Genomic DNA, 15,274 nt, shown 5'->3' with positions numbered 1-15,274 from the left:
AGCACATATTATGGCTCGCTTATTATTTTCTAGAGGTTACAGCACATGACTTCTGCTTGTTGTTGATTGGTTGCTAGAGATTACTGTACATCAATACTGCTCACTGATTGGTTTCTAGAGGTTACTGGATATCCTTACCACTCACCAATTGGTTGCTAGAGGTTACTGCACATTATTACTGCTTACTAATTGGTTGCTAGAGGTTACTGCATATCCTTACCGCTCAATGATTGGTTGCAAGAGGTTAGTGCACATCATTACTGTTCACTGATTGGTTGCTAATGCTTACAGCACATCATCTCCTCACTGCCTGCACACCATGGACTGGAGAGGTGAGGGGACCGATCAATAGACAGAAATCTCCTCCAATGTAATGGGGATTCACATTGACCACTAATGTATTGGGGATTTACACTGACCACTAATGTAATAGGAGCATTCACAGGAACCACTAATGTAAGTAGGGATTTACACTGACCACCAACATAAAATGACCTTCACACTGGCCACTAGTGTGAATTAAAGGATTATACACCAAACCCCAATGTAATGAGAAAATTTACACTGACCACCAATGTAACTGTGACATTTCGCCTGCTTTCACATTTGTGTGTGTGTCGGGAACGCTTCTGACACTACAGAAACATACTGCCCTTTAGCAGATACACAGCAGTGCCACTATATGTTAATGACACCCTCACACATCTGCTGAATGTGCGTATTCATATGCACCACAATTCAGGGTGCTGTGGCACCATGTTATTTTGAAAAAGGGTTCCACCTCCAATTTGCTTGCCTTGCAGAACAGGCTAATGATAGGTTTAATGACCACAGTTGTAGGCAGGACTTGCAAGCATGCCCCTTTACAGCCCCAGTGGGCAGCATTCAGCAGAAGTGATGGTGGATATGACCTCAAGGGGCATGATATACATATGAATCCCACCTTTATTTACATATCAATGCAGCCGCTCCACGGCTAGTTACATATTAATGCCACCGCTATTTACATATCAATGCAGATTACTTACATTTAAACACGGGGTCTGCAGGTGAGTCATCTGTGCACAGCAATAGGCAGAGCTGAGCAACATTGGTAACAGAACTTTACACTGAAATACCAGGACACAGCACAGGACTAAAACTTCAAGGGAATTTGAACAGGGATAGTTGGCAAGTATGAGGCAGCTGCTTTGGGCTCCACAACAATGATGGGACCGAGGGCAGATGTCCTTTTTGCCCTGTCTTAAAGACGGCCCTACTCTGGAGTCATATTACCAGTTTTAATAGCATTAGTGCATAACCGCTTCAGATCCGTGCTATGGCCGAATGAAGGCTACAGTGTGGACCTTCTTTGCCTGGGGGGGGGGGGGGGTGTAAATAGACATCCTCCCGTGCTCAAGAGGCCTGTGCAGCACGCTCTGTGATCAGCGAGTCTGAGACTCACTGGATCACAGATCGGAGTAATCCCGACCCCTTACCACGTGATCAGCTGTCAGCCAATGACAGCTGATCATGTGATGTAAACAGAGCCGGTAATCGGCTATTTTTTCTCCTCACGCTATCAGTGCGAGGAGAAGAAATAGCCGAGTACCGGCTCTGTAAAAAAAAAAGCCGACCACTGGTGGCTGTCAGAGGGACATCGGTCCCGATCAAGGAGAGCAGCCGCGGAGTCATCTGTGCCCACCAGTGACACCTACCAGTGCCACATATCAGTGCTCACAGTGCCACCTATCAATGTCACCAACCAGTGCCTCATCAACAGTGCTGCCCATTAGTGCCACCTATCAGTGGTACCTATCAGTAATGCCCATCAGTGCCATCTTATCAGTGGCCATAAGTACTGCCTTATCTGTGCCTATCAGTGCCACCTTATATGTGCCTATCAGTGCCCACCAGTGCAGCCTATCAGTGTCCATCAGTGTCACCTCATCAGCGCATATCAATGAAGGAGAAAAATTACCTGTTTGTAAAATTTTTATAACAAACTATAAAACATGATTTATTTTTTTTTAATTTTCCGTCTTTTTTTTGTTTGTTTAGCAAAAAATGAAAACCCCAGTGGTGATTAAATACCACCAAAAGAAAGCTCTATTTGTGTGAAAAAAAATGATAAAATTTAATTTGATTACTGTGTTGCATGACCACGCAATTGTCATTCAAAGAGTGACAGCGCTAAAAGCTGAAAATTGGTCTGGGCAGGAGGGGGGTTTAAGTGCCCAGTAAGCATGTGGATAAACTAGTTTTTTAATCATGCCTATCCATCTGATGTGTCTGCTTTTGTACATGGCTTCTAAATAACTCCTTGTGTATTGCTGATATCTCTCAGTCCTTATGAATTTTCCCTTTGACAGTGTAATTCACTGAGCCATGTCTTGTGTTCTGTTCTGCTGCATGTGTTGCAAAGTGAAATAAAGCACTCATATTTTGTAATATATATATATATATATATATATATATATATATATATATATATATATATATATATATATTCCTATCCATATAAACCATTTTAAATCATAACTGTTGTATTTTTTCCTTTGTTCTTTAGAATTTAGATTATCATTTCCTCAATTGACTGGAATCCTCACACTTGCTTTCTTCATTCACAACTGTATCATCACGCTGCTAAAGAACAACAAAAACCCTGAAAATAATGTAAGTTCTCTCACCTCCTAAATAAAGTAAAAAAAAGATATGAATCACCAGAAACCAGTTACCAGAGTATTAGGCTGCATTAACACCTGAGCGTTTCAAAGTTGCGCGTTTTTACTGCGTTTTTGTTTAGGTCACCAATGTAAAAGGCAGAAAAATGAGTGCAATGTGCCCCAAAGAAGCTCATGTTCTTTTTTGAGCTTAGGGCGTTTTTCAGGCGTTTTGCTTCAGGTAACAAAAAGCTCAGATATGAACAGGTGCCATTGAAATGAATGGGATTTTGCTTGTTGGGCGTTTTTTTGGGGTGTTTTATGAGCGTTTTTTTTTTTAGCTGAAAACACTCAGGTGTGAATGCGGCCTAAATCTAGACTAAAATATTGACATAAACTACTATACGTTGTTATGGGAATATTTCTGGTTGTGACTATAAATAAAAGTTAATTCTGCAATTGCAGGAACAGATTCACAGGACGCAATCACTGTGTATAAAATGTCCATTCTGACAAAATGTGTTATTACATGTTATTTTATACATAGATAAGAAAGGGGTGGTGTGGGATGTTAAAAATTAACGATTAAAAATATGTTATTAAAAGCCAACAAATAGAAATATGTTATTAAAAGCTAGCAAATAGAATAATTGCAAAAGTAAAACCTTGAGAGAGGAGGGGGGAGTAAAGATAAAGAGAGCTTCTAACAGAAGTTGTGTCTATGTGTTAAAGCAGAGTTCCGCTTAAAAAAAAAATATAATAAAAGTCAGCTGCTACAAATACTGCAGCTGCTGACTTTTAATAATCGGAAACTTACCTGCCCCAGGGTCCAGCGATGCGGGGGAACGAAGCCCCGCTCCTCTCCCCCTCCTCTCTGCGGCGCCGGCATTGTCACTGTGGGCGCCCGGCTGCGCTTGTGCGAGCCGTGCTACACGCGGTGACTGGCCGGGAAATCATCTGGGACCTGTGATGTGTCCCAGATGATTGCCGAGAGCGAGGGGGGAGAGGTGAACTTCCTTCCGGCGCCACGGGTGCGCCAGGAGGAAGTGGGAGCTGGATCCCTCTAGAAAGAGGGTTTCTGATCTCTCTCCCCCCCCCCCAAAAAAAAAAATGACATGCCAAATGTGGCATGTCAGGGGGTCACCTTCCCTTAAAGCGGAAATTGCATTTTTGAGTGGAACTTCCCTTTAAGTGAAGGTTACAGAACACATTTCAACATTGTAAACAAGATTGGAGTCTTGTGCTTAAATGAACAATACAGTGAAAGTCCATGTCATGTCTTACCTATCAACTTCTGTCAGGGGGTCAGATGTCACTTTAGGTCTTTTCCACCTCCCAGCTTCCGAATTTATATTGTGTCAGATTTCAGATGACCTCTGACCTTGAAAATAAAAGTCTGACTCCAAAGCCTACTACACACAATGAGACTATCGGACGAATGATGGTCTGTTTTTTTTTTTTTTGCATGCTAGTCTCATATTGAAAATTAATAGGTTAGTAAACTTACGAAAATTCTCGTACAACAGAATACAACTTCAAAAGCAATGTAATGTGCTGTATTGTAATGTACTCTTTTGTTTCCAAGCATGCGTGGTCTTGCTCATCTGCTTTTTTTTTTTTCCGGACGAATACTGTACTGATTAACCCTCTCGCTGCCAGAGCCATTTTTTGCTTTTTTTGCACACGTTTAAAAAATAATTTCAGGCCTGAAGATTACACAAAACCCACAAATAATATATATTTTCTGAAAGCAGACACTCTATTGCACAGATGTCAAACACAAGACCCGCGGGCCGAATTTCATGTGGCCCTCACACCTCTCCTGCAGCTGCAGGAGAGCTCCAGCCCTCCTCTGGTCCTCTGCCAGACCCCTACTTTCAAGCACTGCATCCAGCTTCTTCCCAGCAGCAGCATAAGGAAAGGGGGGGTGCACTGTGATGTTAGGGAGAGTAGGGGGACTCAACTTCTGATGGTGGGGTGGCTCTTAACATCTAATGTAAGGGGAGGGGATGCGCTGGACATCTAATATTACAGATACAACAGGCCCTTTTAAGAACTGCTGATGCGGCCCACGATGAAATTGAGTTTGACACCCCTGCCCTAGAGAATAAAATAGTGGTAGTTGTAATTTTTTATGTCACACAATAATACCGCAAAGGTCTAGGAAAATTTCAGTAAAAAACATACCACCGTGACTTTTAGGGCAAACAAACACAATAGATTACCCACATTTTTGGTAACATATACAAGACGAGGTTGCACCGAGTAAATAGATACCCAACATGCCAAACTTTAAATTTTTGTGCGCCTGTGAAATGGCGACGAACTTCAGTACCCTATATTTTCTATAGGCGACGCTTCAAAAGCCCCCTTTAGGTATCAGTTTAGTGTTACGGAGGAGGTCTGGTGTTAGAATTATTGCTCTCACTCCGGCGTATACAGCGATATGTAACGTGTATCATATTCGGTGCTTTCACACGTAGGCGCCCCGATGCATGCGTTTACGGTCGTGAGTGTGTATATGTGGAGTGGGGGGGCCTCAAAAATTACGGGGGGGTGGTGTTATGTGCTTGGGTCTAACTTTATTTTTTTGCAAAAAAAAAAAATAAAAATTTTTTTTACTTAACTTTTTTTTTCATCACATAGGGGAAAAACCGTCCCCTATGTGGTGTTTTTTAGGTGATAGGTTCTCTTTATTGAGATATGCAGGGTCTAAAAGACCCTGCATGTCTCCCTGTACTTCACTGAATGTATTGCAGTGCAGCAGCCTTTCCCGGCAAAACGAGCCGGAGACACCAATAGCCTGACCCGGAAGTGACGTCAGAGACGTTGCTTTCCAGGTCACAAGAAGAAGGGGAGGAGAGCAGACTGGTGTCTGCTCTTCTCCTTCCCTTCTACACACCGGCACCAGCCATGGAGATCTCAGGCCGGCGAGCGGAGCCCAGTAAACTTGACGGGGTGTGGTGGTGGGGGTGCGCGCCATACCAGGTGTGTGTGTGAGAGCGATCGGGCGGCAGCGGAGCCACAATCTTGGTGGCTGCAGATTGCGTGCCACCCAACCCCCATCGCCGTTAGGTCCATACAACGTACAGACCTGGCAGCGAAGGGGTTAAACAAATGTACGATCTGGTATCATACGAGAACATTTTTCATATTCGTCCTTTCAGTTAATTTTCCAAGAACTGTGGTGGTCGACTCTCGAAAAACTGTGTACTAACGATCAGATCATCCTACATTGTGGTATTTTTTGTTCTAATCTCTGATCATGTGTATTAATGTATAAAGTTGACCCTGGTGGTATGGATGTGTCATTGCCATCCTCCCATATCATTAATGAAAAAGCTGCAAAAACCTCTGAAGGGATTTTTAAGGTAATGAAAACTAAAGATTATAAAACTCAATGTTTATTGTAAATTTATGTAAAAAATATATGTTGTGTAGTAACAGAAAAATATAAATAGAATAATAAAGATAGCACATAACAGGATATTAAAAAATTGCATTCATGCAAATAGGAATAGGGAAATGATACATCACACTACCCGATACAATCGCCACAGACGAGAAACCGTGGTGTCAAGTAGTGAAATTCCAACGCGTTTCAACATGCTCAGTTCAAAGAAAAATGTCTTCTTCAGGGAAATGTATCACAATATCCTCCTAATGCACTTCAAGGGTTAATGAAAACTCCTGTGTTAGGGTGAGAGGTCCCGGTTCTCTAGGAATAAACAGTGTCCAAAGTCCACTACAGGACGGCTGCATATATCAATTACGATCCAAATGCAGGCGTGCCAGCATCAAAGAATGGATGTTTGCAACAAGAGATATATGGGTCTATAACGTCCAGAACAGTCCGTACACCCTGAGAGCTCTCGGTGATGCAGAGGGAAGGAGTGATCGTGTGTATTAGACTTAAGTAAAGGCAAGAAGAAATCTGTCCTAAGTAAGTTGGCAGAGTTAAAATATTTTAAGACTGATTATTTAAATGTTCACGTAAGACCAAACATAACTAGTGAAGCAAGTAACGTCAGACCACCTTGAGAGTAAATCCGTTAAGTGCTTTATGTTTTAAGAGCCCAATTCCAGCCAATTTTGTTGTTATGGATATACAGTTAGAACCTCTGTGAGATTTTTATTTCTGCTGTTTGGGAGATTTTCCCCCTCCTTTTTTCTTGGAAGAAGCGGTGACAAATCTTCCAAAATGCAAGGCAAAACATATTTTTGGTAGAGTAAGGAAGGCTTCGTATTTGTCATAATGTTATTGATGTCCATGCTTTCCTTTTCCAATGACTATAGCACTCATCATGGTGGGGTAACAGACCAAAATAAATACCTAAAAGATATTTAAAGTCTTCCTTACTCCTACTCTTTAAGCAGCTATACATCAGATCATAACATGGCCTGTTTGGATGGTTGCCTTTGCCTTTAAAGATTAGTACGTTCGTGTAAGTGTTAGATGTAGGTGTTTATAGAATTCCCTTATGAAGAGGAGGAGAGGCTGCAGTTATTATTGTAGGAAATGGGGAATAATTGAATAACATTTGTTGTTTTGTTCTTACAGGTCAGGGATCTCTCAGTTGCCTATCTCCTGGTTGGATTAACATATATGTTTGTAGGTGTCATGGTATTTGGCTTTTTTCCTTCTCCTCCGCTGGCAAAAGAATGCATTCAGCAAGTAGGTGTAAAACCAAGTATATCTGTCTGTTCAAATTTTAAACGGAACGACTTTTTGTGAGGGACTTTCATCATGCAACCCATTTATTTCATAAAACTCCCATAAAGGATAAAAATATTCCACTCGCGTGTATCGGTGCCCAAGCTGGTACCCAGCAGATTCCAGCAATGTAATATCCTTCAGAACTGCCATCTGTCCCTGAAGCAATAGGACGGACTGGCGTGCATTCCACTAAAAACATTGTCGCCGGATGTGACGTCAGACGTACCGTGTCCCCGCCTCTACCCATTTCACTGTAGGCAGCATCATCAGGAAGGCTTTTTGATGATGCTGTTGATAGCGAAACAAATGATTTCTGAACCCTTTGGGAGGGTCAGCTATCTTATATAATGCTGTCAAAGATGCACTGCATTTTCAGTGTGTTTAAAATAAGGACACATTTAGTAAGGGGTACCCTGGGCTGGATACTGGTAATAGTAGGCTTGAGCCACTTAAAGGATAACTCCACTTTCGTGGGAAAAAAATTAGCAAAAAAAAAAAAAAATATAACATATACAGTTGCGACTCAAGTCATATTCTAATTGAATGTTATTAAAAATTACCTTCCCTTTTCAATCTGTAGCACTGTAATTTTCTGTAAAATTTAATATGGCTACCTGGAGGTATTCTGTACACAGTGTACAAAACACCCCCTGAAATGTAATTTTCTGCTTGTGTGATTGGCTCACTAATTTCCCCAAAAGTCTGCAGTAAGATGCACGTCAGATTTTTGGCATTCCCTGCAACAAAAATGCCATTTTTGGTGAGATACTCCCAAAGGGAAATCACGTCTACAGGGATTTTTCCTCATTAGAGCCCCGCCGGTGCAGCAGCTGATTGATAATTATAAAATCACTCCCATTAGATTCACTTGGCACATTTACACAGACAAACAGCTATTTCTTCAAAATAACAAAAGGTAGGAATTTACAACAAAGTTTGTTAAAATTCTTGCAATGTATATAGATCACCCAGAGGGGAATGTTTTTTTTCTCAACAAAAGTGGAGTTACTCTTTAAATGTCATTCTGTGAGAACAATAAGGACTTTATGCCCTCCCTTCTCTAACCTTTTGTATCAGTAAGGTATATTGATTTTCAATAGTTAATCCCATAATTTCTTTATCTTGAATGTAACGTTATCTTTTTATTTTCCATGTAGAACTTTCTAGATAATTTTCCCAGCAATGACATCCTGTCATTCGCTGCAAGAATTTTCTTACTATTTCAAATGATGACAGTGTACCCACTGCTAGGGTATCTGGTCAGAGTACAACTCCTGGGACATATCTTTGGAGACACCTATCCAAGGTAAGTAAGATGTTTACATGTGACTCCAGCTGTAAGCTTTTTTTCACAGGAATGCTGTTGTCTGTGAAGTAGATCTGATAATTATATTTCACTGTTCCTGCAGTTTTTTTGTATTCACTCCTGACCTTATACTGTCAGATAAAATAGCAAGCCAAATAGGTAATTTTGGTAATGCATTTAATGCATATGGTAATATGCCTTCTATACTTATGTTTATGCCCATTTCTATGCCATTTATATTCACATTATTGCGCATTTTAGACTTTCCTTTTTTATATTTCTTTATAGATTATGCAAGGTGACAGAGTAACATTCCGTATAGGGGTTTCCATGCATGCCATGTGTTTTTTTTTGTGAGTTTTATTAGTCAATTCAATGAATGCTTAAAGTTTTACCAAACCCACAACCATAAAATCAGTGTGTAAATGCAGTAAAGCATGCTTGTTATACTCACTGTGGCACCTAAGGGGTTAATCCTGCACATTGCGTAAAAAGGCTGTTTCATTCTGTCGTCTCTGATCCTCCCCTTCCACATTCCCCAATCCATCTCCTGATAGAACAGAGCCTTGGGGGCACTCTGCACATATTCAGTTTGGTGTGTATTGCTAGAGAGTTTTTTTTTTTTTTTTTGGGAGGGTGCATGTGATCGGCACAGGGCCAATCAGCACTGTCCAGACAGAGGGTCAGTGGTCACGCAGCCTCATAGGACAGAGGAGAGTGAAATTATCTCCTACAAGCTTTAAGCAGTGCTCTGCCGGACACTGATAGAAGTCCCAATACTGCTATATACTGCTGATGAGAAAAGGTATTTAGCAGTTTATATTTACTAAAATAATTGCATTTCCATGTTCTGTGTACTGTGGCAGATATAGTGAGTCCTGGGTTTAGTAACACTTTAAAGTAGTTCAGCCAACACTTGACCCTAAACCTACTTGCTGTGTAGGCGTGTGCAGGAGAGGCAGCTGAAAATGGAAGCCCCATAGTAACTCTATGGGTGACGTCACTTCCCTGGCATTTCCCAGCCGTTGTTGGTTCTCTCCTGCACACAGCATCTGCTTTAGAAAAGGTATGTATAGTGATTTATTCTTTACAGGGCAAGATAGATTTGTTTTAAAATGTGGCTGCGAATAGATTTAGAGTTAGCTAGGTTCGACCTATCACTATAGTAAATATGAGTGAAAGAAGTCTTTAAATACTCAACTTTCCCCCACTGCCTGTGTCATTGATTGCCACTCTGATCTGCTAAATCCTGTGCTACAATGTACTCTTTTGAAAGTCTGTCTCCTGGGTCCCCCTCAGCTCTCACTAGTTCTTCTCTATGACCTCCTCCCATTACAGGAGACAATAGGGATGTGTAGGGCAGAGGGTGGAACCAATGAGGGAACCCAGGAGATGAACACTCTCAAAAGTGTTGAACACCTTTCGAACGTGCAGACACCAGAAAAGGTAAGTATTCACATACTTTTCTTGCTGTTGACACTGGATTTAAGGGCCCTTCAGACTATGGCCTTGCATTAATGCACCTGTGTTGATGCAACGTGTTAATGTGCTGTTAATGTACTGCAGGAAAATAGACGTGTGTGAACGGGCCCTAAATTGATACCAAATGTTGGGGTACCCACATTCCAAAAGATCTATATGTTCCTTAGATATAAAGAAAAAGTAAAAGCCTCTTCAAAAGCAACTGCTACATGGATGAGCAAACCTGCAAATAATTTGTGATGCAGTGTGTTGGGAATCAGACATTTTATATATTGGAAAATGTATATAGATACTTTTATCTAGACACCTAGAGATGTTTAAAACTGTCTTTATATATCTGTTTTTTATTTGTGCATTCTTTTTTAGTATTCTACATGTTTTGGCACTCAACATAGTGGTTATTGCCGTGGGAGTTGTTATGGCGAAATTTTACCCCAACATAGGGGGAATTATTAGGTACGAGTATATACACTATACTGCATAAAATACTATTCTACTATAACAAAATGATATCACTAAGCACAAGTGGTGTACCAGATACGTATTCAAGAACATCATTCCCCAATGTTTATGTCCACCCTCATTATTTTTCTTGGTAACCATTATCACTAAGATAGTGGGGACACTCGTTAAAGTCATTGTAAATGCTTGTTTTTTTCCTATAAAAATAACCAACATGTTATACTTACCTGCTCTGTTGCAGTGGATTTGCACAGAGCAGCCCAGATCCTCCTCTTCTTGGGTCCCTCTTCTGTACTCTTGCTCCTTCCCTCCTGTTCAGCGCCCCCACAGCAAACAGCTTGCTATGGGGGCACCCGAGCTGAGTCACAGCTCCCTGTGTCCATTCAGACACGGAGTCCCGCCCCTCTCTCCCCTGATTGGGTAGCTGACTTTGACAGCAGTAGGAGCCAATGGCGCCGCTGCTGTGTATCAGCAAATCAGGAAGGAGAATATCGGACAGCTGAGAAATCGCTGGACAGAGAGGGACCTCAGGTAAGTGTTAGGAGGCTGAGGGGGGCTGCTGCATACAGAGGGCTTTTTATCTTAATGCATATAATGCAATAGGATAATCTTCGGCCTTTACAACCACTTTAAGAAGGTGACAGCTGTCAAAATTAGGATTTCCCTTTTTTTTTTTTTTTTTTCACGTCCTCCTTGAATTTTTGTGTTTTTTCATACAGTGCATAATGAACCAATGGATGGCTCAGTTGTAGTCAAACCCAGAAGAAGAAGATGGCCGTCTGTGGGACATACCAAAATTGCTTGCCATCAGCTTTTGTTCATTACAAAAACAATCACTAGAGATCTTAGTGAGCATTTTCATGTGCCAGTGACATGCATCTTCTTCTCCCTTGATAGGGACACGGACAGCATTACTGTCACAGAGGTGCTAAACCCTTCCCGTCCTATCCCGTGCTTGTAGAAAATATTTAGCTTTAGCTGTAGTTTTAAAGTGACTCTGTCACTAAATCCAAAAACTAAAATTAATTCTTCCCTCCAAAGAAGACATGTAATATATACCTGTTCTGCTAGTAGTCCAGTCCTGGATATGCTGCCGACATATCCAGGACTGTCAGATTTCTGGTTCTCTGCTGCACTCCACTGGCCCTTACATCACTACTGTGTCCTGGTGTGACATAAAGGCCGGCAGATCAAACCACCGCACACAGTGGGGAACCAAGAAATGGACAATTCGAGATATGTCAGAGTATGCAGAATTCTTCAGCTGACGTTTACACTACATCAGAGACCTACAGTGCCAACAGCACAGGAGATGAGTACCAAATGTCTTCTTTGCAGTAGAGACTTTATTTTTCATTTTGAATTTAGCAAAATAGTCAGTTTAAAGGTGGGTACTATAAGAAAATCGGGCAAACTATCATCCAGTTTTTCTCGATGTTTCGCAGCAAGTCAGCACCGAGGAAGGAAATAATATACAAAAGTTCTTGTATGACAATGTTTTTTATTTTTACGTTTATTTATGATCATGTGCATTCTTTCATATCTGTTTTTTCTCGTACGAAAACAGTACCCATTAAACGAAAATCGTTAGTTCTGTTAACGTACAAGAAAAATTATGGAGTTAGTCCCTTTGGAAATTTTCATTTGCAAAATCTGAATTGGATGTTGAAAGTTGTGTACACACTAATATGAAGATTGGACGATCGTGCCTCGTGCAGGATTTTTCTTCCAATTTTTTCTCATAGTGTGTACCCCTTAACTCTGCAGTAATTTAGCAATGATTTAGGGAGAATCTAAAAAACTTATGCATGTAAAAGCAAAAAAAAATGTACCCACCATTCATCCACAGTTGATCTTACAAAGGTTTCTCTCCCAATAGTATTATTGCAAAATTGAGGAGCCAGTCAGTTGAAGGATATGTGTCTTTACATTGACAAAAAAAGGCACCTGGGAATTTTCCTGCCCTCTGTAATGTTGCCCGCAGCCATCAGTCCATGCTGGTCCAGTTATGGTTGATCATATGTCTGTGGTGCTCCTTGAGCGCTCTAGACATCCCTGATGACCCTTCCGGGGGGAAATAGATCAACATTGAGGAAGATATTCTCAGCCAGTTGCTGATGAGACATATCCTAGTGCTACTAGCCGTCCTCCCTCCTAATGCAAATTATGTTGTAAATGTAATTTTAACAGCATTGTGATGATCTGATTTTATCTCCCTAGGTTTTCCGGAGCTGCTTGCGGTCTTGCGTTTGTCTTTGTGTACCCTTGTCTGATCCACATGATCGCTCTCTATCGCAGACAACGGCTCACGTGGTTTTCCGCGGTCATACATACCTCTATCATCATTCTAGGTGTTGGGAACCTTGTTGCACAGTTTCTCATGTAAACTTTAGATTATAAATGTGTGTCAACAGCTGCAATTTCTACAGACACGTCTCTGGAAGATGAATACAGCAGCTATGTAGCATGTCCTGTTCCAGCACAAGAAAACACCACGGAAGAGATGGCATTGTGTTTTGTAAACCATCCCTGGTGACAGGTGTCACGCATTGCAGTTCATTCCTCAGTATTGTTTTTTTTTCAAATTATTTATAGGAAACCACAAGGTCACTAATACAGCAGTGGAAAGTGCAAAGAAAATGTTGCATAAGAATGCACAAACCATGTTGGTTCAGATCTTTATTACATCAAGTATATATATTCAGCATTATCACCACAGAAAATGACTAATGTGAATCAAGTATTCCAAATATATTCAACACATTTGGATCAAATAGTAAGGGAGTTGAAGGCTACTGAGGGGAATTGGAGTTAGCTGTGATCGGTGTAAAAGAGAGGTAGTGATAGTTGTTGGCATGAGCAATCCCTACTCATTCATCTCCAGCTAACAGACGTTTCCCTTCCTTCAAGAATATGAACATTTGCCGGAGTTGCCATGTTTTGTGAAAGGTATCCAGGCTTCTGTTTTGTGAATGGATTAAGTCTTCCATCCTCCTTATGCTTTCTACTTTATTAAAGTGGAACTTCACTCTCCCAGTCAACACTATTTTATATCCTCGTGATCATTAATGATTAGATAGGAAAGTATATCATATTTACTTGTTTTAAACTTTTTTTTTCTTTGTTTTTTCAGTTGCTTCCTGGTTTCCAGGCCTAGGCAAATAATGCCCTATATCCTAGGAGTCAGGATTCTCTAGGTGGGGTTTTCTCAGATAAGCACATCCTTCTGCTTGAGCTAAGGGCAGATGGATTCCAGGAAGTAAATGCTACATGCTACAATGAACCAGATGCAGTGTAGTTACACTTGAAGCAACATCTGGATGGACAGAAGAGACTCTTTTTCACCAGCTGGCAGTATTGCTACTGGATGACTGGTGGACAACCTTTTAATGATTTGTGATGTAATTTCAGATTATTACCATAACAAAATGCTAGTTGTGTGGAGATGGGCAAATTAAAAGAAAATCTGACATCAAAATATGTTGAGGTTTTTTTAAAGTGTTTGGGTAAAAAACAAATTTAGTACAACTTTGCAATACATGTACATTTGCTCGTGTATAGTGTCTTTAAAAACACTGCAAGTACAGACAAAAAAATACCTGTTGTTCCTGCCAGAAATCCAGTGAGCTCCTAAATTTCTTTAACCACTTACGGACCGCCCGCCGTCGTTATATGTCAGTACTTTGAAGAGAGATATAGTTATGCCAGCAGCTAGCTACCATAACCCCAGTATCCTCTTCTTCAGCAGGCGATCCGCTTTCAGATAAAAGTGGTCCCTGCGGCAGATTCGCCACAAGATCACTTTTATCAGTGGCGAGAGAGGGGCCCCCCTCCCGCCTCGCTCCGGAGCCATCGGTATCGGCGGAGGCGATCGGGTTCACTTCCGTGCGTGGTATGGAGATGAGTGAGGGGAAGATGGCCCCCACCCATCTCCAAACCATTGCCGGGTGGAAGAGACGTCAAAACGTCACTTCCGTCCATAGCTCCTAAAGAGACTTTTTTTTTTTTTTTTTCCAAATGACATTTCATTTTTGTTTTCTTTTTATTGCATTTTAGTGTAAATATGAGATCTGAGGTCTTTTTGACCCCAGATCTCATATTTAAGAGTTCCTGTCATGCCTTTTTTCTATTACAAGGAATGTTTACATTCCTTATAATAGGAATAAAAGTGACACAATTTTTTTTTTTTTTTTTTTTAAAGAACAGTGTAAAAATAAAAGGTAAAGAAAAAAGAATTTTTAAACGCTCCCCGTCCCGCCTCACTTGTGTGCAGAAGCAAACGCATACGTGAGCAGCGCCCGCATATGAAAACTGTGTTCAAACCACACATGTGAGGTATTGCCGCGATTGGCAGAGCGAGAGCAATAATTCTAGCCCTAGACCTCCTCTGTAACTCAAAATGTGCAACCTGTAGAATTTTTTAAACGTCGCCTAAGGGGATTTTTAAGGGTAAAAATTTGACACCATTCCACGAGCGGGCGCAATTTTGAAGCATGACATGTTGGGTATCAATTTACTCGGCGTAACATTATCTTTCACAATATAAAAAAAAAATTGGGCTAACTTTACTGTTGTCTTATTTTTTCCAAAAAAAAAATAAGGGTGTTAGAACCCCCAAACATTATATATTTTTTTTCTAAGTAATTTTCTAGTAAACAAACCTGT

The 15,274-nt window shown here is 40.8% G+C and overlaps 1 protein-coding gene across 1 annotated transcript in view; it reads left to right on the top strand.

Annotated features, from left to right (window-relative positions):
• SLC38A9 (solute carrier family 38 member 9) overlaps window positions 1-14,804 on the top strand; it is a 194,686-nt gene extending 179,882 nt beyond the window's left edge. The window contains exons 11-15 of the mRNA XM_073622814.1: window positions 2,549-2,655; window positions 7,204-7,317; window positions 8,517-8,665; window positions 10,514-10,603; window positions 12,830-14,804. Of these exons, the coding sequence (XP_073478915.1) occupies window positions 2,549-2,655; window positions 7,204-7,317; window positions 8,517-8,665; window positions 10,514-10,603; window positions 12,830-12,995 (626 nt within the window). The 3' untranslated portion in view covers window positions 12,996-14,804. The remainder of the gene's footprint in view (window positions 1-2,548; window positions 2,656-7,203; window positions 7,318-8,516; window positions 8,666-10,513; window positions 10,604-12,829) is intronic.
• Window positions 14,805-15,274: the final 470 nt, after the last annotated feature.

Source organism: Aquarana catesbeiana, linkage group LG01, assembly GCF_042186555.1.
Source record: "Aquarana catesbeiana isolate 2022-GZ linkage group LG01, ASM4218655v1, whole genome shotgun sequence".
In the NCBI taxonomy this organism is placed as follows: Eukaryota; Metazoa; Chordata; class Amphibia; order Anura; family Ranidae; genus Aquarana; species Aquarana catesbeiana.
The sequence above is the reverse complement of the archived record's forward strand: the minus strand, read 5'-3'. Positions and strand labels throughout refer to the sequence as shown.